Source organism: Rattus norvegicus, chromosome 1, assembly GCF_036323735.1.
Source record: "Rattus norvegicus strain BN/NHsdMcwi chromosome 1, GRCr8, whole genome shotgun sequence".
Taxonomy (NCBI): Eukaryota; Metazoa; Chordata; class Mammalia; order Rodentia; family Muridae; genus Rattus; species Rattus norvegicus.
In genome coordinates, this window is record NC_086019.1 from 38,713,585 (window position 1) to 38,736,241 (window position 22,657).

Consider the following 22,657-nt stretch of genomic DNA (forward strand, 5'->3'; position numbering starts at 1 on the left):
CTATACGTGTGTGTTATTTGGGGGAGAAACTGGGCAGAGGAGCATTTGACCGGCCCGCACGTTTAAACGGGCTGTAGCCACCTCTGTCTTAGGATCGACCTCTCGAACCCCAGCCTTATCCGTCATAGGATCACCTTGTCGCCCCCAAGGTTCCTGTCTTAGATTGGTCAAGGGTGAGAGGAAGTTGCCCGTCGCTGAGGAAAACTACTTTGGATCATCTTCTCATTCCTCTTATTTGAGCCCAGGGGCGAAAGAGCAGGGGCCAGATGGCATTAATATAAGAGATTGTGGAAATTGAGCCTCTCCCGATGAGTAGTGGGCACCTCAACTGGTTCTCCTCAGGTGCTACAGACATAGCACCAAGGGCCGTAGGCAAGCCGCTCCTGTAATAAAATTTAGAATTCCCAATTGTTAGCAACTACTCCAGAAAGTTCACCCACTGTGCTTGCCTAACAATAGATTGGGGGAGAGTAACTCCAGAAACTGCAGTAACAATGGCTGCAGCAGTAATGGCTCATACAATAGCGGCAAAAGTGCCAAGGTCTTTCCCTGGACAGTTCAGGATCGGTCATTCTTCTCTGCAACAAGCAGCAGGAAATGGAACCATGTCTGAGATCTGCAGAACCAGATCAGAGTTCCCCAGTCCACAGCAGCTTCACACAGATGGCATTCCTGTGAAGCTACAGACTGCAAAATGACAACACCAGTTAAGGCAGCAAGAGTAGCCAGGGGAATGAGGGGGGGGGCAAGGGTAATGGCTGGAGTCCAGTCTTCTCCAGCAAGCAGCAGTGCACAGAGGGTCGGAGCACAGGCCATGGTGGGGTGGGACACACGCAGTGGTAACACTGACTGCAGCAACGCCAAAATCTCTGTGATGACAAAAGATGAGGGGGAATCTTCCATCTTCCTCTCAGGGCAGAGGAATGACTTCAGGGACCTGAACCACAAGAGCTGAATCTTCATGCTCCCAGGATCAGCATGGCTCACCAGCCACTCGGGCAGCTGGCACACTCCTGTAGCATCCTGTAGAAAAAACACAAACATTCCCTCTTCCCCATATAAAATATCTGAACAGGATCGTGCCAATATGTGGATCTTTCTATTTCACCTAGGCAGAAATATGCCTAGTTGTAGGGTGCCATAAACACTCAGAGTTCCTTGGCATCCAAATTTTAAAATTGAAATAAAAGGAGCATTATTAAATAATTGTATAACATACAGGGATATAACTCCCCTCCTTTTTTTTATTAAGATATTGTTAAGATATTATTTATTAAGATAAGTCCTTGAGGATTAAATTGAGGACACTGAGCACTTGTATTTATAAATTGACTTGTATACCTAATTATTGTTTCCAGCATTATTGTTTTGGTGATATAAAGAATGAGATTTTTTTGACTAATTGTTTCTATGTAAGGCCTATAATTGCCTGGTATCATTGTCCTTCCTTGCTAAGGGGTCCAGGCAATCCAGTTTGAGTTCTTAAATGGCCTATAAAGGAACAGTACTTAGTGCTCTTAACCATTAAGCCATCACTCCAGCCCCTCACCAGGTTTATTTACCTAAACATAAGCATCCAGATTCAGTCGTACTAGAAATCCCTGAGCTGGTAAGGTGAGGATGGGAGTTGAAAGTAAGCAAATGGAGTCTTCCTCTTTTTGTGAGGGAGTGTTATCAACTCCATTATCATTTTCAAAGAGCTGGGTCTATGGTTTTGTTTAGTTGTGTGAGCCAGAGCACTGAAAGGACAGTGAGTTGTCAGACATTCACACTGAAATCATCACTCACTGATTTCAAGTAGAAAACCTGCCTCTAATATAGCATTAAGTAATTGTATAATTGGAGGGCTAGTAGTATCTAAAAAGGGAAACTTTTTAATCAACTGTAAACCATAAGCCATACATTGGCTATCAGTATATGACTTAAAAGTTTGATTTTTTTTTTAAAACAGTGGCTACAGCAAGTAATTTAATAATCTGTGCTGAAGCAGGGGAAACTGAAGAGAATAAACAAGTGATCCAATCATACATGTAGCCTTTTCATTAGATGAACCACCTATAAATACAGTAAGCTCATTTCCTATGGGTTGCATGCACAAATTTATAGGAAATACAAAAGCATGCAAAGAGTAAAATTACCAACTTTGCCTGAAAAATTTGTATATGTGATAGGCCAAATATCAGTATTTTGTAATAACCAATTTAATTGCTGTTTGGAATAAGATATGTTTTACCAGGTTTCTTTTTTTTTTTAAATACTTTCAAGACTCTAGCCTACAATTCTGTATTAACACAACTGAAGCTTTATCTCCATAAGCCTTGTGTTGCTGGGCAACAGCAGATGCCCTTGCAGCACCTAGCTGATCTCCACCTTAAGATAGCCCTAAGTAATTCTCAACTCTCTTTTGTGTCTTACTAAGTCTTTAGCATCAGGATTCCAATCTGGACACTATCTGAACCTCTACACAAAGGTCATGACTGCCTTTTAGAACTTCTAAACTTATACAGGTTGTGATCCCAGAGGCACAGTCCCAAGAAGTGTTAGGAGTACTAACATATGCAATGTTATATCATTTGCAATAGAAATCAAGCCTATCCCCACACCTATCCCAAAGGAACCCAGGGCAAACCTGAAATTCTTGTTTCTCAAGCACACTCAAGTGAGCATTATAGATTTCCTGTAACAGCCACTAACAAGCATCCCAAGTGGGATGGGGAGAAAACAAGAAGAGAGTCCAGAAAATAGAGGTCTGCTGAAGAGGGCAAAAGCATTTAGTCACATAGAAAGACAATCAAAAGATTAACAGACAAAAAAACAAAAGTGCGCACAAAACAAAAAACAAGCGGCCTCCACAAGATTGCCACAAAACTGAGCTGATTCAGATTGGAGCTTCCATGAACTCAGCAAAGACAGATGAACGGGAGCAGATTCCACACCACTCCTCCTTCCCAACCAGAATCTTCTCATTGTCAAAGTCACAAGTAACACAAAACAAAGACCTAAGAAACACAGACAAGGGCCACTCTGGAAATACAGACAGCCAGAAATGCGGGTCTTTTCTCCAATCCATGAGAATCGCCGAATCCTCACTGGCACCCAGACCGGAATCTCCCAGGCGTCCCTGGGGTCCCTTCTTACCTCCTGGGGCGTCTCCCAGGGCAGCGCAATCAGTGAGTCCCTGGCACATCTACTGCTCACATTTGCGTCTCTCCTGAGACACGATCATCCCTCTCAGCCTGAGATGGGAGCAGCTGCAAAACCAGAACTCCAGAACTCCAGAACTCGTGAGGAAATAGAGACCCAGAGTTTAGCCGGCACAAAACACAAAGACACAAAGACACAGACACTACCTCCTGAATCGGAACGGCCTAGGATCCTTTTTCTTACAATAAGACATTTAAACACTTTCCAACCTTATTCCAACTATAGGAATTAATTTCTGCTCCTTCAATAATAAACCAAGGACAAGTTTCTCACACAAAGACAAAAAAAATTCACATAAAATTAACCAGGGACACTTTTCATCAATAAAATAAAAGAACATGATTAAATCCTTTTTCTTAACTCTTAATCCTCTCTCCCTGAGTGAGCGCTTGAACTCTCCTATGAAACAAGCCTCCTAAATCCATACATTCCCCATGGCAATTAGATGACAATTATTCGACCGGTCCTTACCTCCCTCTCCAGCGACGCACAAGCGATGCAGCCTGAAGAGTCCTCGATTCCCGCAGCAGCTCTCTTATCTCCGTCGTCCTGTAGTCAGCCTTGCTTCAGGGTCCCTGTGTTCGGGCGCCACTTGTCCCCGCCAGCGGGGACCAAGTTATTCAGTGTCCCGAAGAGGCTTTCTACCTGTGGGCCCAAATGGGGGTGAAGAGAAGAAGGAGACCAAGCAAAAGTTCTGTTGTCAAGGTCTCGTTTATTGGGATGAACGTTACAGCTTTTTAGGCTTTCAGGTAGGGGTAGTGACCTTTGTGAAACATGAAGGAGGGGGAGATGAGGATATAGGCAGTCTGGAGGCAAAGAGGTCAGGCGATGAGGTCAGGTGGTGGAGACACCGGGTGTAGACTGAGGAGATAACTGGTATCTGTTCGAGCTGAGGCATCCCTTGAATGTTATCTTCCTGTGCTGTAAATTCATGGGAGAGGCTTTGTCCAACAATCTTAAGACTTATGGCAGTCATCTTAGGGGTGAGTATCTGTGGCCAAACAGCTCAGAGTCACCTAGTCACTTTGAGCCATGCAGTCAGAAAGGGGCTAGGCCCAAATCCAATATGGCTCCGCGCAAGGCTATATCCTGAAAACTACGCATGCTGCAAATGATTCCCGCTTGGAACGAAGAGAATTAGCTTAAGCACTTCAGCTCCATTCGCGAAAACTATTCCTGCCTAAATCTTGAAAACTACGCGTGCCACAACTGAGTCCCAATGGGAACGAAGTAAATTTGCTAAGAAACTGTGATTCCATTCGCCAAATGCTTCTTTAATCTGTATCTTGAAAACTATGTCGGCGACAAATGAGTCCCGCTTGGTTCAAAGACAAATTGCTTAGAAACTTCAGCTCCATTCGTGAAAATTACCCCTGCCTATATCTTGAAAACTATGCCTGCTACAACCGAGGACCACTTGGAACGAAGTTAATTCGCCAAGAAAATGTGATTCCATTCGCCAAACGCTTCCTTAGTGTGTATCTTGATAACTACGCCTGTGACAAATGAGTCCCGCTGGAACGAAGAGAATTGGCTTAGAAAAAGCAGCTCCATTTGGGAAAACTAGCCATGCCTATATGTTGAAATCTACACCTGCTACAACTGAGTCCCTCTTGTAACCAAGTTAATTCATCAAGAAACTTCGATTCCATTAGCCAAACGCTTCCTTAATATATGTCTTGAAAACTACGCCTGACACAAATGAGTCCTGTTTGGAACGAAGAGAATTCGTTTAAACACTACAGCTCCATTTGGAAAAACTTGCACTTCCTATATCTTAAAAACTATGCCCTCTGCATCTGAGTCCCACTTGGAACGAGGTTAATTCACCAAGAAACTGTGATTCCATTTGCCAAACGATTCCTTAGTCTATATCCTGAAAACTACGCCTACTACAAATGACTCCCGCTTGGAACGAAGGGAGTTCGCTTAGAAACAGCAGCTCCATTTGCTCAAACTTGCACTACCTAAATCTTGAAAACTACGCCTGCAGCGACTGAGTGTCACTTGTAACGAATTTAATTCACCCAGAAACTGCAATTCCATTTGCCAAACGTTTCCTCAGGCTATATCCTGAAAACTACACATGCTACAAATGATTCCCGCTTGGAACGAAGAGAATTCGCTTAAGCACTTCAGCTCCATTCGAGAAAACTACCCTGCCTAAATCTTGAAAACCATGCCTGCTACAACTGAGTCCCAATGGGAACGAAGTAAATTTGCTAAGAAACTGCAATTCCATTCGCCAAATATATATGCTCAAAATTACGCCTGCTACAAATGAATCCCTCTTGGAACGAATATTATTCGGTTAAACACTGCAGCTTCATTGGCAAAAACTTGCCCTGCCTACATCTTGAGATCTACGCCTGCTGCAATTGACTCCCACTTGGAACGAAGTTAATTCGCCAAGAAACTGCGATTCCATTCGCCAAAAGCTTCCTTAGTGTATTTCTTGAAAATTACTCATGCTACAAATGATTCCCGCTTGGAACAAAGAGAATTCGCTTAAGCATTTCAGCTCCATTCTCGAAAACTACTCCTGCCTAAATCTTGAAACTATGCCTGCTACAACTGAGTCCCAATGGGAACAAAGTAAATTTGCTAAGAAACTGTGATTCCATTTGCCAAACGCTTCTTTAATCTGTATCTTGAAAACTAGGTCGGCGACAAATGAGTCCCGCTTGGTTCAAAGACAAATCATTTAGAAACTTCAGCTCCATTCGTGAGTATTACCCCTGCCTAAATCTTGAAAACTATGCCTGCTACAACCGAGGCCCACTTGGATCGAAGTTAATTCGCCAAGAAATTGCTATTCCATTCGCCAAACGCTTCCTTAGTGTGTATCGTGAAAACTACGCCTGTGACAAATGAGTCCCGATGGAACGAAGAGAATTCGAGTAGAAAAAGCAGCTCCATTTGGGAAAACTAGCCGTGCCTATATGTTGAAATCTACGCCTCTACAACTGAGTCCCACTTGTAACGAAGTTAATTCGTCAGGAAACTTCGATTCCATTCGCCAAACGCTTCCTTAATCTATGTCTTGAAAACTATGCCTAACACAAATGTTTGGAATGAAGAGAACTCCTTTAAAGACTACAGCTCCATTTGGGAAAACTTGCACTTCCTATATCTTGAAAACTATGCCCGCTGCATCTGAGTGTGACTTGTAACAAATTTAATTCGCCAAAAACTGTGATTCCATTTGCCAAACTCTTCCTCATGCTATTTCCTGAAAACTACGCATGCTACAAATGATTCCAGCTTGGAACAAAGAGAATTTGCTTAAGCACTTCAGCTGCATTCCTGAAAATTACTCCTGACTAAATCTTGGAAACCATGCCTGCTGCAACTGAGTCCCAATGGGAACGAAGTAAATTTGCTAAGAAACTGCGATTCCATTCGCCAAACGCTTCTTTAATCTGTATCTTGAAAACTATGTCAGCAAGAAATGAGTCACGCATGGTTCGAAGACAAATCTCTTAGAAACTTCAGCTCCATTCTCGAAATTTACCCCTGCCTATATCTTGAAAACTATGCCTGCTACAACTGAGGCCCACTTGAAACGAAGTTAATTCGCCAGGAAACTTTGATTCCATTCCCCAAACACTTCCTTTGTCTGTATCTTGAAAACTTCGCCTGCTACAAATTAGTCCCGCTTGGAAGGAAGAGAATTCTCTCAGAAACTGGAGCTCCAATCGAGAAAACTTGCCCTGTCTATATCTGGAAAAGTAAGCCTGCTTCAATTGAGTCCCACTTGGAACGAAGTTAATTCCCCAAGAAACATGCGATTCCATTCGCCAAACACTTCCTTAGTCTATATCTTAAAAACTACACGTGCTGCAAAGGAGTCCCGCTTTGAACAAAGAGAATTTTCTTAGAAACAGCAGCTCCAGTTGCAAAAACTTGCACTGCCTATACCGTGAAAACGATGCCTGCTACAACTGAGTCCCAAATGTATCCAAGTAAATTCGCCAAGAAACTGTGATTCCATTGGCCCAATGCTTCCTTAGTATATATCCTCAAAATTACGCCTGCTACAAATGAATCCCTCTTGGAATGAAGATTATTCGCATAAACACTGCAGCTCCATTGGCAAAAACTTGTCCTGCTACATCTTGAGAACTACGCCTGCTGCAGTTGACTCCCACTTGGAATGAAGTTAATTCGCCAAGAAATTGCGATTCCACTTGCCAAAAGCTTCCTTAGTGTATTTCTTGAAAACTACGCGAGCTTCAAATGACTCCCGCTTGGAATGAAGAGAGTTCGCTTAGAAACAGCAGCTCCATTTGCTAAAACTTGCACTACCTAAATCTTGAAAACTACGCCTGCAGCGACTGAGTGCCACTTCTAACAAATTTAATTCGCACAGAAACTGCAATTCCATTTGCCAAACGCTTCCTCAGGCTATATCCTGCAAACTACGTATGCTACAAATGATTCCCGCTTGGAAAGAAGAGAATTCGCTTAAGCATTCAGCTCCATTCGAGAAAACTACTCCTGCCTAAATCTAGAAAACCATGCCTGCTACAACTGAGTCCCAATGGGAATGAAGTAAATTTGCTAAGAAACTGTGATTCCATTCGCCAAAGGCTTCTTTAATCTGTATCTTGAAAACTATGTCGGCGACAAATGAGTCCCGCTTGGTTCAAAGACAAATCGCTTAGAAAGTTCAGCTCCACCTGCATAGCCATAAGAAGCTGCTGTGCATGTGCATGTGTGTGCCTGTGTGTCTGTGACTGTGTGTGTGTGCAAAAAGCATGTGAGGAGAAAGTTGTGTTTCCCTACTAGAGCCATAAAGGCCTTCATACACATGCTCACACACATGCATGCACATGCACATGCACACACACACACACACACACACACACACACACACACGCGCGCGCGCGCGTGCACACACAAAAACTGTCATCCATTCACTCCGGTTCTTCACTGTCTCCTTTGATGCTTTCCAGAAATATCAAAATTGTGGGAGAGGGGCAGAATGAGCTGTAACTGGAGTGACTGATAAAATGAACCAAAATACAAACAACCAGGTAACATGAAATCCAAGTAAGAAACACCCTATCTACTCTGCATAAGAGATCACCCCTGTATCCATACTTCAGAGCTGTATTGACTATGGCTCAGCCATTTAACTCTGACATAAGCACGTTTTATAATTTCGGTAAGACTATTTGTAAAACTGGGAAGATAGTTATACTTACCGCCTATAAGTTGAGAGAGTTTTAAGATAATATCTGCAAGTTTTATCACAATGCCCTGCAGATAAAGTGATCAGCAAATTTTTGCTCTATCACTCTATCTGCCCACGATCTAGTTTTAGTTTGACTGAGAAGTAACTATGGGGAGCCACAAAGTAACTACTATGGGCTAAGCTTGTATTGCAGAATACAAAGACAAAAGAGCCCACCTGAAGTCAATAGTCTCATAGGAGCACCAACTGGACAGACACCTGCAGAATAGCCTACTGCAGCACTAGCAGAATAACCCACTGGGGAGACTAAGAAATGGATTTGTCTCTGGCAACGCTGTGGGTAAACCAATCAGCATGATTTCAGGTGATGATGCCAGGAGAAATCTGAGACGACTAAAAGCCTCATCTACCTCCCCCCCATTATAGTACTCATAATTTAATCCTTAACAATACCTGTTTGAAAGACTGAATCATTATGCCTCCTCTCCGGAAATCATTAACCTGAAAAGCTTCCACTGAGGCAGTTAGTTATGACTGGATATTTTTGTGTAGCCCCAAGAACAATGTTTTTCACAGCAAGCCCCAGTAGTTCTGCAAAAACATATAATCACTGCTGGTTCTGGTTTCTATGCCTGACAGATAGTGCAGGAAAAAGAAAGAATCTTTTACATCTTGGAGACCCTGAAGCTCCAGAGGGCCAGCTTAGCTCTTGGTTTTGAACCAGAGCCTTTCTTAGAAGCCACCAAAGGTTATTATCAAATGGTTTCTGGCCACTAGAGATAGTGTCCCTCCTAAATGTCCTTCCAGTGCATAGCACAGTCACACACTCCACATTAGTCACTGGTAGAGATTCTTCACCGATTGCTCACTGTTAGTCAGGCTGAAATACAGGGCTTTTCTCTTCAGGTCATCTGCTTCCCCTTGGCAGAAGCCCACCTTAGCAGGAAGCTGCAGCTGGACACTGTAGGATTCTTTGGGGCGAGTTCCAAAAAGTGAAGACCATTGGCAGGATAGAGAAAGAGGACATAGGAATCACATTCATCAGATGCCAGAACTGCCTGGAAAGTGTTAAGCTGTGGAAAAAAAGGAATTGCAGACACCCTTAAACAAAGAAATAAACAAAAGAAGAAAGTCAGAACACAGGTAAGGTGTTCCAACAAGGGGGCGGACGCCAGATCCTTTTTAGGATTTCCCCATGTTGGTTTTGAACATAATCTCCTTTAGAATCCCCTCTTCAAATTACAAATATAATTTTGTAAACCATGTGTTATTTTTTTAAATCTTTTCTACCAATTTAGATCAATAGTTAAATAATGCATAAATGAAACACTGGTTTAAAATCTTTAGGATTGCAGGGAAGAAGATGAAGAAGAACTAACTAACACTAAGGATATTTGAAAAAGTCATATGAAGGGCCAGAGAGACGGAGAGTTAAGCGCACAGGCTGCTCTTCCAGAGGTCCTGGGTTCAATTCCCAGCACCTACTCACCCATGGTAACTCACCCCTGCTTGTAACTTCAGTTCCAGGACTTCTGACAGCCTCACACAGATACAGGTAGGTAAAACATCCACGAACATTAAAATACAAAAGCCATATGAAAAGCTACTTGCCAACTTACAATGGACGTTTAAAGGGAATTGACTTATAAGGTGGGTAATTCTCCTTCCATTGGCTACAAGTTCTCAAAAAGGCCAGAGCCAGATGTAGGACACCTCGCTCTCAAGTTGTTGGTCAAGGATGTCACAGAGATGATACCAGAGTTGTCAATTCTCATGGCTCAGGGCTACCCATCAGAATGTGATGGTAAGATCCTATAGCTGATGACACCACACAAGTAGGTCAAAAAACTTGAAGAAATAACAGAGACCTGCCTGCACAGTACTTAGCAGGAAGCTTCCACCCCTGCTAGCTACCCTTTATGATGCTAGAAGATGCTATGCAGACTATTCTCACTCCACTGTGACTACTCTGGGCTCTATAACAATAGTCCTGGCAAGAGGTCCTCATGGGTGTGCCATGAATGCCAGGAATGTTATGAGGATCACCAATCACTTTCTGGGTGGATTGAAGGTCTGCACTACAAGAGGAAACTTTTGCCTGGCATTGTAAATCTGGTCAAGAAACCATGGTGGAGAGGCTCATAAGCCCTGGGAGTGAACAATAACTACTATTTTCTTAAACGGATATATAGTATCAAACTATACCAGTTACAAGCTCATATATTAACACAGCTCTCGGTGGTCATTGAGGGAGGATCTTCATACAGTGGATGGTAGTTAATACACATTCATAACCAGTCTAAACTCTCTGTGGAGAGCTCAGCCACAGATGCTCCCACCATATCAAGTTCCCTCAATGCTCAGGGAATATTGGAAAGAAAAGAGGTGGAAAGAGTTTAAGAGCCAAAGGTCGGAAGGAATTGGGTCAAAACAATGACATGTGCTCATGATATGGTCATTGAACTCCCAAACTCAGTGCAGTTGGTGTACAGCAGAAGAGCAAACCACTCAACAGTCCAGCACGAATGTGGTAGGGCACTGAAGCCCCTGCCTGCAGCTGAGAAGATTCTGACAGTTGAGAACTGCTAGGGGAGGGTTTACTTTGGGGGGGGTTCCCTAGTGAGTGGACCATGCTGCAGTGGTGGCCCCTCACCCATGAGTAGGCTTCACTGTATTCAAGGGATTCTTAGAACAAATACAGGGGGTGAAGTGGATATACTGAAATATACTGTATCAATGTATGAAATTCTCAATAAATAACATTAAAACACTGTATTTAAAAGTGTTAAGGTTGTAAGCTTCTCCAGTCCAAACTCTTTTGAGAGTTCTGGACAAGGAGCAAAATTGACTTGCTCATTCCATACCCTCAGATTTTATTTTGTGCCTCAACGGCTTTCACATCCAGATATCATATTAGCATCCATGCATGCACCCACCCATGCACCCATCCATCCATGCATCCAACCATCCCATCCATGCAACCATCCATCTATGCATCCATCTATCCAACCATGCATTCAACATCCATGCATCCATCCATTTATGCATCCATCTAGCAGGCATCCAGCAAGCCATGCATCCATCCATCTATGCAGCCATCCATCCATCTATGCATCCAGCCAGCATGCATCCAGCCAGCCAGCTATGCATCCATCCAACATCCATGCATCCAACATCCATGCATCCAGCAAGACATGCATCCATCCATCTATGCATCCACCCATTGCCTACTGCAGGCAACACTCAGTCAGGAAGCAGCTGATCAAAAGGCATCTTTACTGATCTCACAGCCAAACTCCCTTTCCTCTTCAATCTATTTACACATTGCAGATGAAGAAAGAGACAAAGGGGCTTGCTTAAGGTCAGGCAATGATTAATGGTGGAAGCCAGCCAGACCCAACAGCTCATCCCCTACAATAGACAGTCATCTGAAAACTACCAAAGAAGCCATTCCAGGACACATGCTCTGACCCAATCTCCCTTCCCTGGCTCAGCTCCACTAAGGCCTCCACACAGTGTTTGAGGGTCCCCACTCCTACTAAGTGCGTTGATGCTGTGTTCATATTTCCCTGCACCAAGAAAATCCTAACCAGCAAGCACTGACTCCTGGGGGTCGAGGACTGTGATTCCCTGTGGAACCCCTTCCATCCTTCAGCACCCACTTTGTTGGTTTTCCAGTATGTATTTGGCTCCTGTTGGTTGTCTGGTTTGGCTTTGGCCTCCACTCACTAAACCATCTGAATAGTAATTCATTGGGGTTGGATACCCGCTAAACCACATTATGTTTGATGCTGCAGTCAGGACAGAGCCAAAAAACTATGCCCCAAGAGCCTGAATTATAGGAGAGGAAAACAGCCAGGAGTGGAATTTTAGGAGAGTGACTGGGGACAGGCATGGTGGCAGAGGCCACAGAAAAAGGAGAGTGTCCAGGACATCAGAGTGGGGGTGGGGTAGCATCACAGTGGCAGCCAATGAAAGAAGATAAACACTGTGGGAGCCAAGGCAGACTTAGATGAGAGTTGGAGTCTGAATTAACACCAGGGTGACTGTGGAATTATTCCCTGATATTTCGTTTAGTGAGTTTCAAAGGGACCTTTTCTGCCATTACCACTTTCTTCCACCAAAGAATTAGTTAAGGGATGCTCCACTGTCTTAGACGCTGTAGTTGGCTTCTCTCACTAGATCATATATGTTTTACAATTTAATAGGGAACTGGGGAGACATTTCTCTTACAAATACTCGCTTTATAAAGAAGGTGGATGACAAGAAGGAAAAGAAATCACTTATTGGTATCATTACCTCTTCATTTTGCTAAACAAGACAAACTGACACACCAAGAACCTCAAAACTGAATACAAGGAATGAATGTGTCCTTGTGTTTTTTTCTGTCTTGTTCTAGAACATCTCAAATGTCACTTTTACCTTTCTGACACATAGTGCTAAAATACAGCTTTGAGGTTTGGGTAATAAGACAAAGAAATGCAGATATTAATATGGTTTCAAGAAAAAAAAAAGCTCTGTAGCTCCTCTGTATTCTCTAAATGGAAGAGTAGGCTTACCTTCCTTGTTTTGACCTCCCCAGAAAGGTCAAAACCTCTAAGTTTTCAACTCAGGTACACGAAGAACATGCGTCATCCATCATCAGTCAGGGTAGGGCCAGAGGCTGCCAAAGCTTTATTTCAGTCACAACAAAGTTCAAGTAGGAGATGAAAAGTCGAACTAATAATCCCATCCTTAAATAACCAATTGTGGAGGCTCCTGATAGGATGGCCACAGTCAACATCACAAGATAAGGGAGAACCAAGGTTCTAAATTTAGAGAAATTCCCTATGATAAGGGCTGTCTACATGTGGAGATCAGAAGGCAGTGGGGAGGAGGTCTGGGAAGAAGTGAGGAGGCTGTGATGGGAGAGCCTGACTTTTAACCTGGAGATGTGCACATGTAGTGCCTTACTTGTTCTATATCATTTCTGTGTCACCTTTTGGCGAAGCAGTCACTTCAGATGGCAAGTTTTTCATTTACTCATCTCCATTAAAACAGGCAAATAACGGAGGAGAAAACAACAAAAACTTCCTTTTAATATAGTTTATGATCCCAAAGTACATTCCGGAAGAGTTGACCTGCTTGAAATCTGCCACACATGAACCCCTTGTCAGGGCTACAGACTTCCACACAGAATCGCTAAGAGGCCACTTCATAGACCCTGAAGAGCCCCTCCTTAGAGACACGTTCTGTCTGACTCTTTTCCAAAGGGAAAGGCCCTCACATTTCCAGATACAAGTTTTCCAAGAGTCCTCCACACAGGTTCTGAAGGTAAGCCCTCAGCTGCACTGCCAAAACCTGTACAAGAGTCATGGCCTCCCAACTTCCTCAAAGAGAAAGAGAGAGTGCCAGCTAGGAGAGGAGCTCGTCACAGGGTGGGGAGCAGTGCAAAGAGGATCAGGTCAGAGTTGCCAGCTGCAAGGTCTCCAGTTTCCTGTTCAGACAGAAAACCAGAAGGCTTCTCAAACATACCATCCAACAAGGGTAAAACATCAACCAGCAGAATGTCATCTTTATAACAAGGGATTTGTCTATCCAGCCTTACCAAAATGATAACAAAATAAGAAATGAGGTGATTCCTTCCTGGGGGACAAAGTTCAATGCTCAGTCTTCTTAAAGACACATTCTATGGAGGTGTAAGGCCACTGATTCTGGCCTCCGATGTTTGGTATGAACACCAACAACCACTTTGTATGTTATTTTATCCCCATCCCATGGGGACACTGATGTGCTTAGGGTGTTCCAAATTCACCCCGGTACTGAAGAGTCAAGAGAATGCCTAATGCTTTCACGATGGCATAGTGTATCCTCCTTCATATGTAGTCTTCAAGGACACCTAAGCAGTTTTCTTCAACCCATTTTCATATATCTAGTTATTCTCTATCCTCTCTGTCTTCACTGACATGTGGTACATTACACACATACCCTTTCTGTGAACTCTAGCTCCATAAATTAAAAGCTCCAGCTAAACCTAAAGTTCTTGATCAACAACTGTCACCTCTGCACCAACTCAACACCCACCATTCCATGTTAAAGTGTCCAGGGACCAGCTGTGATGCATACTATTAGCTGTCAATCTGACGGTATCTACAACCATCCAGGAAATAGTCACCAGGCATGTCTCTGATAAAGTATCTCGATTAGATTAATTAAGGAAGGAAGACCCACCCTAAATATAGACACCACAATTCCCTGGGCTCAGGCTTGCACTGCATACAAAGAAAAAAGAAAGCTTAGAAACAACACCCATCTTTCTCTGCTTCTTGACTACAGATACAATGTTTCCATCCTTTTCTGAAGCAACCTCCACACTCCCATCCTTCTCCCAAGATGCAGCCCAGAAGAGGGCAAGCTCTCCTACCACTCACACTCAATTCCCATTCCTGTGGTCCTTCCAACTCAAATGAAATTCCTCATCAACAAAAACCTTCGACATACTATCTAACTCAGTTCTAGATAACACCCTCCTCCCCAGTGAGAACACAATAGCCTTCCCCTGACACCAAAAACACACAGAGCAACAACGACAACAAAAACAACAACAACAAAACAAAACAAACAAAAAAAAATCGGCACCCATCATTACTCAGATCTTCTAGCCATAACCTTTTTGCTCTATGAAGTGACAGTTTAAGAAATCTCAGATTAACTAAATGAACAAACACTTTATTTGTTCATTTTTTTAATGTAGTTGCACCATGCCATTCTTGGATGCCAGGTAGAACACTCTGTCATACCCAATGTGAACATCCTGGAGGGAATGAAGAGAGCAGAAACATTTCACACTGTAAAGATATTATTCCTCTGATGTCATTTCCAGTGCCTAATATTAATATTACTATACCAGATGTAAGAAAACTATGTAGAGATCACAGAATCTTCGAGGCAAAGGAGATTGGTGTGTGCCAAAATCTACCTCAAAAATAAAAAAAAAAAATCTATCAAAGCAAGAGTTCAGTCCCAGGGCCTTCAAAGTATTCAGAAGAGCCTTCCACAGGAGTAATTGAAAACACATCCTGTGCTCAAAACCTCATCGAACGGAACATGTCCTGAAGTCCATTCAGCCTATGGCAATATCTGAAGAACAATATGGATGTTTGGAAAAGTTAAAAGACAAGAAAGCCACAGAATTTTCTCCACCAAATTCCCCTACAAAAAGATAAGAAAAACAAAGGGGAAAAAACCCAAAACAGTAATTTGGAAAACCCTCCATTTAAAAAGTACTTATAGAGAGGCCCAGAGAAGGCTCAAAAGGTAAATAAATCCCTTGCCTTGAAATCCGAGTTCAGTTCCAGGAACCCATGTAAAAGGAGAGAACTGGTACCGGGAGGATCTCCTCCCAATCTCTGCATGTGCACACATAAATCATACAAAACTACATACCATACATGTCCTACACACCTACCATACACACACCCCACATATATATCATGCACACACAAGTGGCCTCAATGCAGTATGCACATACCGTACAAACACCATACACTCACACACAACCTGCATACACCGTATGCATATAAACACACATTACAGACACACACAAGCACACACATCATGCACATAGACACATCATACACATAAACCATACACAGACAAACACATCACACACACACATATACAAACACACACATAATGCAAATATGCAGACATACATACACATCATGAACATGTAGACACACAATTTCATATACAGCATAAACAGATTATTTACATACACACACAATACATAGACATACATATTCACATGTAGCACATAAACATATACATACACATACATGCACACACACACAGAGAATAAAATGAAATAAAAAAACCAAGTCCTTACATAAAGGAGTTCTACCACAAGATCGTTACATGGCAGGAACAACACATTGCCTTGGTTAATTCTCATGACAACCCTAAGAAGTCAGCACTACCATGTCAATCTACAGCTTAGAAAATGAAGACTGAGGGCTTGTGTCTTCCAAGACCACTGCTGCAAGTGTTTTCTGCCTTGTGCCTGACTACACAAGTACCTGGAAGGTGTAATGAATGAATTACTGTGCCTATGGGTGTTGCTCATTCATGAAGGACTTACTTAGCTAACCTTCATGAGGACTTGTGTTTAAGTCCCAGAACTGCAAAATTGAAGGAAGAGCTGGGAAAATGGTTCAATGGTTCAGTGTGAAGAGTTGCTATTCAAGCATGAGGACCTAAGTTTGATCCCTAGAATACACACTGAACAAAAACAGTCATGGTGTCTGTCAGTCCCAGATCTGTAGTCCCACAGGAAGGAAGGCAGCTCCATGAGCCTCATCACCCAGCAATCAATCCTAGATTAGCTGCTGAGTACTGGGTCAGAGGGAAGTGTGCCTGAAAATGATTTGAAAGGGAGCTGGATAGAGTGTTCAGCCGGTTAAAGGCGCTTACCTCAGAAGCCTGATAACCAGAGTTCAATTCCCAGACCCCATGAAGGAGAATTAGCAGAGAGCTGACTCTGAAGCTGTGCTGTGACTACCACAGTGTCAAAGCATGCACATGTACGCAGAACAAATAAATAATTTTTAAAAGGTGGAGAGTGCCTAAGGAATGACACTCAAAGTTCTTCTCTGGTCTGCACACACATGCATCTCCACACAAATGTGAGCCAGGCATGAATGTCTGTGTGTGCCTGCACGTGCGCACACATGCGCAGGCACACACACAGACACAGGTACAGCGTGCACGGACACCAAAAAGAAACTGACAAAGACCGTTTCTAATGAAATATTGCTGATAAAATGAGAATCCTAAGTAGTAAACTCATCTCTCTGGGGCTGTAACCTTCATGTCAAATAAACACTAAAACACTTGAGACCCACCGCAGCCTCAAGACCCCGGAGCCTCAGTGCAAATGCTTCCTGCTCTAATTTTTTTTTATGTGTTTGTTTTTTCTGTTTCAAGAGGCTAGCTAATTCAGCTGAATTTTCCTTGGGAGCAGCAGAGCAGTAATTTCAAAGTGAGGTTATCATCAGAAGCATCCTTCACAGCAATTTCACTCCAGTTCACACTTCCTTTGAATGTGGCTCCAAGAACTGTCCTAGCACCAAAGCCGCAATGAACACTAAAACGCTAACCTTATTTATTAGATGTCTTCAGAAAAAGCACAGCGATTTTTACTGTAACTACTGTAACTATGATTCATGTACAGAAATGGGTCTTGCATGAAAACTGTAAGAAAGGGGAAAAGTATGTCTTCTAAGGTGACTTTGCCTCACTTAAGACAGATTTGGAAATTATTTTCTCTTCTGTGATATAAACAGTAATTACTGTACTTATCCTGTGGGACTGTGTTGAGAAGACAGTATAAAACAGTCCTGCAAGAAGGTAAGGAGAGGCGGGCAGAGGGATGGCTCCCTGGTTGAGATAGATCATTGGCTCTTCCTCCAGAGGACCTATGTTCATTTCCCAGCACTCACATGACAGCTCACAACTATAGATAATCCGGTCCAGGGTATTCCACGGGCATTGCATGCAATGGTGTGTAGGCATATGTCCCATGTGCATAAACACAATTTTAAAAATTTAAGGAGAAGTCTGATGGTGTGAACAAACAGACTATTTAACAGTTGTCTAAGAAGTTGACCCTTACTAAGTTCACCAGAAAGACTGTGGCTCAGCCTGCACTCTGGGTTCAGTTCCCATCAAATGGGTAGGTTGTGATGCTGCACACTCACTATCTCAGCACAGGTCAGTCAGATCAAAGGATCAGAGATTCAAGATCATCCTCCATTATGAAGTTTGAGGCCAACCTGAGATGCATGGCGGGAGGGGGGGGATCAAAGCAAAACAAAAGGAACAACATAAACATCAGACTTCCCCAACTTCAAATCATTCAAGGCTGCCTACTTCCAGGAACCAATTGCAGTCCTCAGAGGGGACAACGTCTCTACCCTTGAGTGCTCCTGCATCAGATCCCAACACCCTGCTCTTCTGAAAGACACTGTGCCTGCCATGCCCCTAGTACATTAACCTCCAGCGCACAGGCTGATACATGCTCTGCCTTCTATCCTGGAGAAATTGCTTGCTCACTGAAACCTACCCAAATGGAATCCCTGAATCAGGATGGGTTAGGAGGAAGCTCTAGCTGGAGAGTCTACCATATTACCACAACAAAAGGTTATCAATGGTGTTCCTACTGAATGTAAGAGAGGCCTTTCAGAGTAAAAGCATTCCACTCAGAGTCTATGTCTATTTCAGTGCCGATCTAAGGAAAATATGTAAAAATAGTTTCTGAATTAACAAATATTGACTATGTTTAGATAGAGATTATATATGATATATATGACTCTGCATATATAACCCTAACCCTAACCCCTTACTCCTAACCCTAACCCCTAGCTCCTAACCCTAACCCTGTGACATAAAGTTTTTTAACATTACAGGAGAAGCTGGGAAGGCAGCACACCCTATGAAGTGCTTGCTGTGCATGCATGAAGTCCTGATTTGAATGGCAACACCCAGCTGAAAAGCAGGTCATGGCAGCACACTTGTAATCTCTGCTCTGGAGAGAAAAACAAGCAGATCCTTAGGGCTCACTGGCCAGCAAGCCTAGCCTAACTGGGGAGCCCCAGGTCCCAGAGAGACCCTGAGTAGAAAGACAAGATGGCTCCCAAGCAAAGACATTTAAAATTGACCTCTGGTTCACACATGGATATGCACACAGGTGCATGCACACCCACACTCTCACTCATAAATGAAAAATTTTTTAAAAAGACCGTAAGAAAATAGAAATATTAGAAGTGGCCACCTAGTTTCTTGTATTAGAAAAGTTTATTTTTTTCACTATAAGCTTGTTATACATGATATTAGATAAACGTTTTAAAAAGAATGTATGAATGAATGACTGAGCAAATGAAACTTAACAGTGGGGACTGTCTTCTCTAGCCCTCTAGCTGGCTGGCCTGCCCCAAGGAGGCAGTGTTTGAGTTGAAGGTATTCTTTTGAACTGTAATTGAGATGTCAAACCCAAGGCATTACAAGGCTAGTCAGTAAACAAAACTGGATGTTAACCTGTCAAGTAAAAAACTGTAGCTTCAAACAATGTTTATTTCTCCATCTCTGCTGGTGCAGGCTTTAGGAAAACATGTCTCTTCCTTTAAGTTCATAGAACAAACACAGCCACTGTCAGTGACAGGAACAATGGGCAAGCTCTTAGGGAAGACATCACTTCTGTAGCTCAGAGGCTCTAGGGGAGTTAAAGCAAACACAGATTTGTTCCAGGTCTATGGCATTTTACACCCAGGTAGAATTTCACAGGAGGACTCTGTCTCTACCTACACCAGGAATGAGGTCATTTACCCTCACCCACCCATACCCACTTCACATGTTGCCAAGACCAAAGCCAGAGCAGAGTTGTTGTTTTCTCCAGGGAGACTGCAAAGCAGGCTCCTGCAGACAGAAGCATATAAACTGTTACAAAGGCAATGTGGAGAAAGCTACAAGGAACTTACTAAGAAGTTCATGGCATGCTTGCTCACTTTCCTGTGATGTCAGCTAAGGCTGTGCAGTGTTTTGACACTTTAAAAAGTGTTGGCTTTGAAGAGGTGGCTCAGCAGTTAGGAGCACCTTGTAGTCCTTTCAGCATGCTACTCAAATCTCTGTATCCATTCTCAGTCAAGCAGTTCACAACTGCCTGTATGTAACAACTCCAGCTTCAGGGGGCCCAAGCCCTCTTCTGGCCTTACCAACACAGAGAAAGACAAACACACACACACACACACACACACACACACACACACACACACACACACACGAATAAAAAAACCTTATAAAGCATTTTATAGTATTAATTATAGTAAAAACGTCATGCGAGCAACCTTAATGACCACTAGGAAGGGTGAGATTTTATACGGTTGTAATAAATGTTACAGAAATACACTGACCAGAGCATACTATACAGCAGAACAAGCAAGTGAAACTCTAATATGGGCACTGTGGACCCACTGTAGTCAATGGCAACAATATGCTAAAGAAATAACTAGAAATGTACACAGGAACCTACATGTTATTTTTGATTTCTCCAGACAGGGTTTCTCTGTATTCTGTCCTGGAACTCACTTTGTAGACCAGTCTCGACTAGAACTCACAGAGATCTGTTTGCCTCTCTGACTCTGCTGGGATTGAAGGCGAGTGACACCAAACCCAGCTCATACAAAAAAAAAAAAAAATCCCAAATTTTAACTTTTTTCGATGAATATATCATTAGAAATATTTGTGTACTTATAGGTGATTCCAGAAAACAGAAAAAACCCTGTAAATTGTCTTAAGTTCCCTCAGGGTCTTTGGTATCTGCACCTTACTCCCTCATTTTGCTAAGTGATTTTCTTAATGTTGAGGAGCAGAATCAAGGGAATGCCTCCTAGCCAATGCCTTAGTTTCTGGTTCAAGCCCAACCCTTCTGTTTATTCAGCTGCAGAGTATCCCTCACTTACCTCTCCAGACCACGCAGCCCCAAGACTGTCCTCCTCCTAGGGGCCCACTTGCTCCCAGGTGGCCAGGAAGAAGTGGGTAGGGGGGAAGCTGGACCCGGTCAGCAGGAAACCTTGGCACAGGTAGCAAGCAGCCAGACTCAGCACAGCCCAGGAGGTGTCCTCCATACAGGATCTGGCCACTGCTGTGACTCGAGTGGATGTCAGCCAGGAATGGGGCAATGACTAGGAAGTAAGTAGGAAAATCATCAACGACATATTAAGTCTCCCTGAGTAAGTCCTGGGTGGAGATGATGCCATTGGTGCCCACCTACAATAAGACCACAGGACGGTGAGACAGTTCAGCAGGTAAGGGTACTCTGCAGTCAAACCTGAAGACTTGAGTTTTAGGACCCGACAGAAGGTGGGATTAAAAAAAAAATAAAAACAAAACAAAACAAAAAAAAAAACTGGTTGTTCTCTGCTCTTCACACTCATGAGGTGGCACGTGAATCCCGCCCCACATAAACATTTTTAAAAGGGCAAAACATGGTCACTCAAGTCCCAAGGGCAACCACCAGTCGAACGCACCTAAGGTCCTAGTTCTACTAGAGTCAAGAAGAGTCCCTTGGCTCTTTGCAGGTTGAGACACATCCAGGGTAACAAACTCAACTTTGGCGACAGTCCTCAAGTGCACTGCGACCCACAGGTGCGGCCGCTCTCGAACCCGCTCATCTTTCTCCACCACTGCACACCTTGGGCGCCGTGTCCTTAATTAGATTACTATGCCTGCATGCACAGCCTCCCACCGCCCCTAAACGCAAACCGCACTAGCCGCCTCAACTTCATCTTTCTGCTTGTGAAGTCGAAGTAGACAGGGACGGTTCCAGCTCTCCCTTGAAATGATCCTTTTTCCTCCACAGTAAGGATCAAGAAGCTGCAGCGCCACTGCTAAGCCTGGTCCCCAGCGGCGATGACAGTTAAACATGGAGGTTAGCTGCTCCACACTCTGGGAAGAAACTACGACCCCACACCAAGCCGCGCACCTCTGGGAGCTGAACTTATGTAGAGGTTGCTGAACTGGACACGGTAGAAGCGTAGAGGTACTGCTAGCTTCAGAGGCAGAGCTCTCATCGTCGCCCTCCTGTGGCAGTCGGTCTCCCCACGACTCCCCGTAAGGAAAGAGCTCTTCAGGACGCAGAGCCCCAGCTCCGGACAGCAGCACCAACACCAGGAGCAGCGATAGCGGTGATGGCGGTGCCAGCCGCCTGGCTGTCAGGTCCCAACACATGCTCGCCCCTCCCTGGCTCTGCCCTCCACACATCAAGTCTCTGCAAGCCTCAGTGCCCACCAGACGCCCACGCGGACCTTCTGTCTGCAATGCGGGCGGAACCACAACACTGATTGGCTACAGCTCTCGGCCACTGACCAATGAGCGAGTCTGAGAAAGTTTGCCAGCGGCCACTAAAACTGGTTCTCATTAGGTTTTCTAAGACTGCTGTAGTTTGGTGGAGCAGCCAGCCTGGGAATGTGAGACTGTTGGCCTGATCTGGTCTGGGCTGTCCCAACTACTCCTGGGCTACCCACAACTCTCCAGTATGGGTTATGGCTCTGCAGGAGGTGACCTCATGGGCTGGAGGGACACTAGGCGCGGGCAGCTGTAGGCTGTAAGCGACTGTGCGCACAAGGTTGGCAGAGCGAGGGAGGGTAATGAGATTACACACTGGAGTGTGCTCCCTGCCCTGGCGTCCCGGGTACCCCTCTTGCAAGAGGCCAGGCCCTC

General features: G+C 43.8%; 1 protein-coding gene across 1 annotated transcript; it reads right to left on the reverse strand.

Annotated features, from left to right (window-relative positions):
• Positions 1-3,896: 3,896 nt before the first annotated feature.
• On the reverse strand, positions 3,897-22,251 carry LOC134484986 (nidogen-2-like). Its single transcript, XM_063280806.1, has 2 exons — positions 20,899-22,251; positions 3,897-4,125 (listed from the first exon to the last, which is right to left on the reverse strand). Exon 1 carries the CDS (start codon positions 22,196-22,198, stop codon positions 21,689-21,691), a length of 510 nt encoding a protein of 169 aa, XP_063136876.1. The 5' UTR covers positions 22,199-22,251; the 3' UTR covers positions 3,897-4,125; positions 20,899-21,688.
• Positions 22,252-22,657: the final 406 nt, after the last annotated feature.

What these genes read in the sequence shown, in the direction of transcription:
- LOC134484986 (XM_063280806.1), bottom strand. Translation starts at nt 22,198, where the DNA reads ATGTGTGGAGGGCAGAGCCAGGGAGGGGCGAGCATGTGTTGGGACCTG.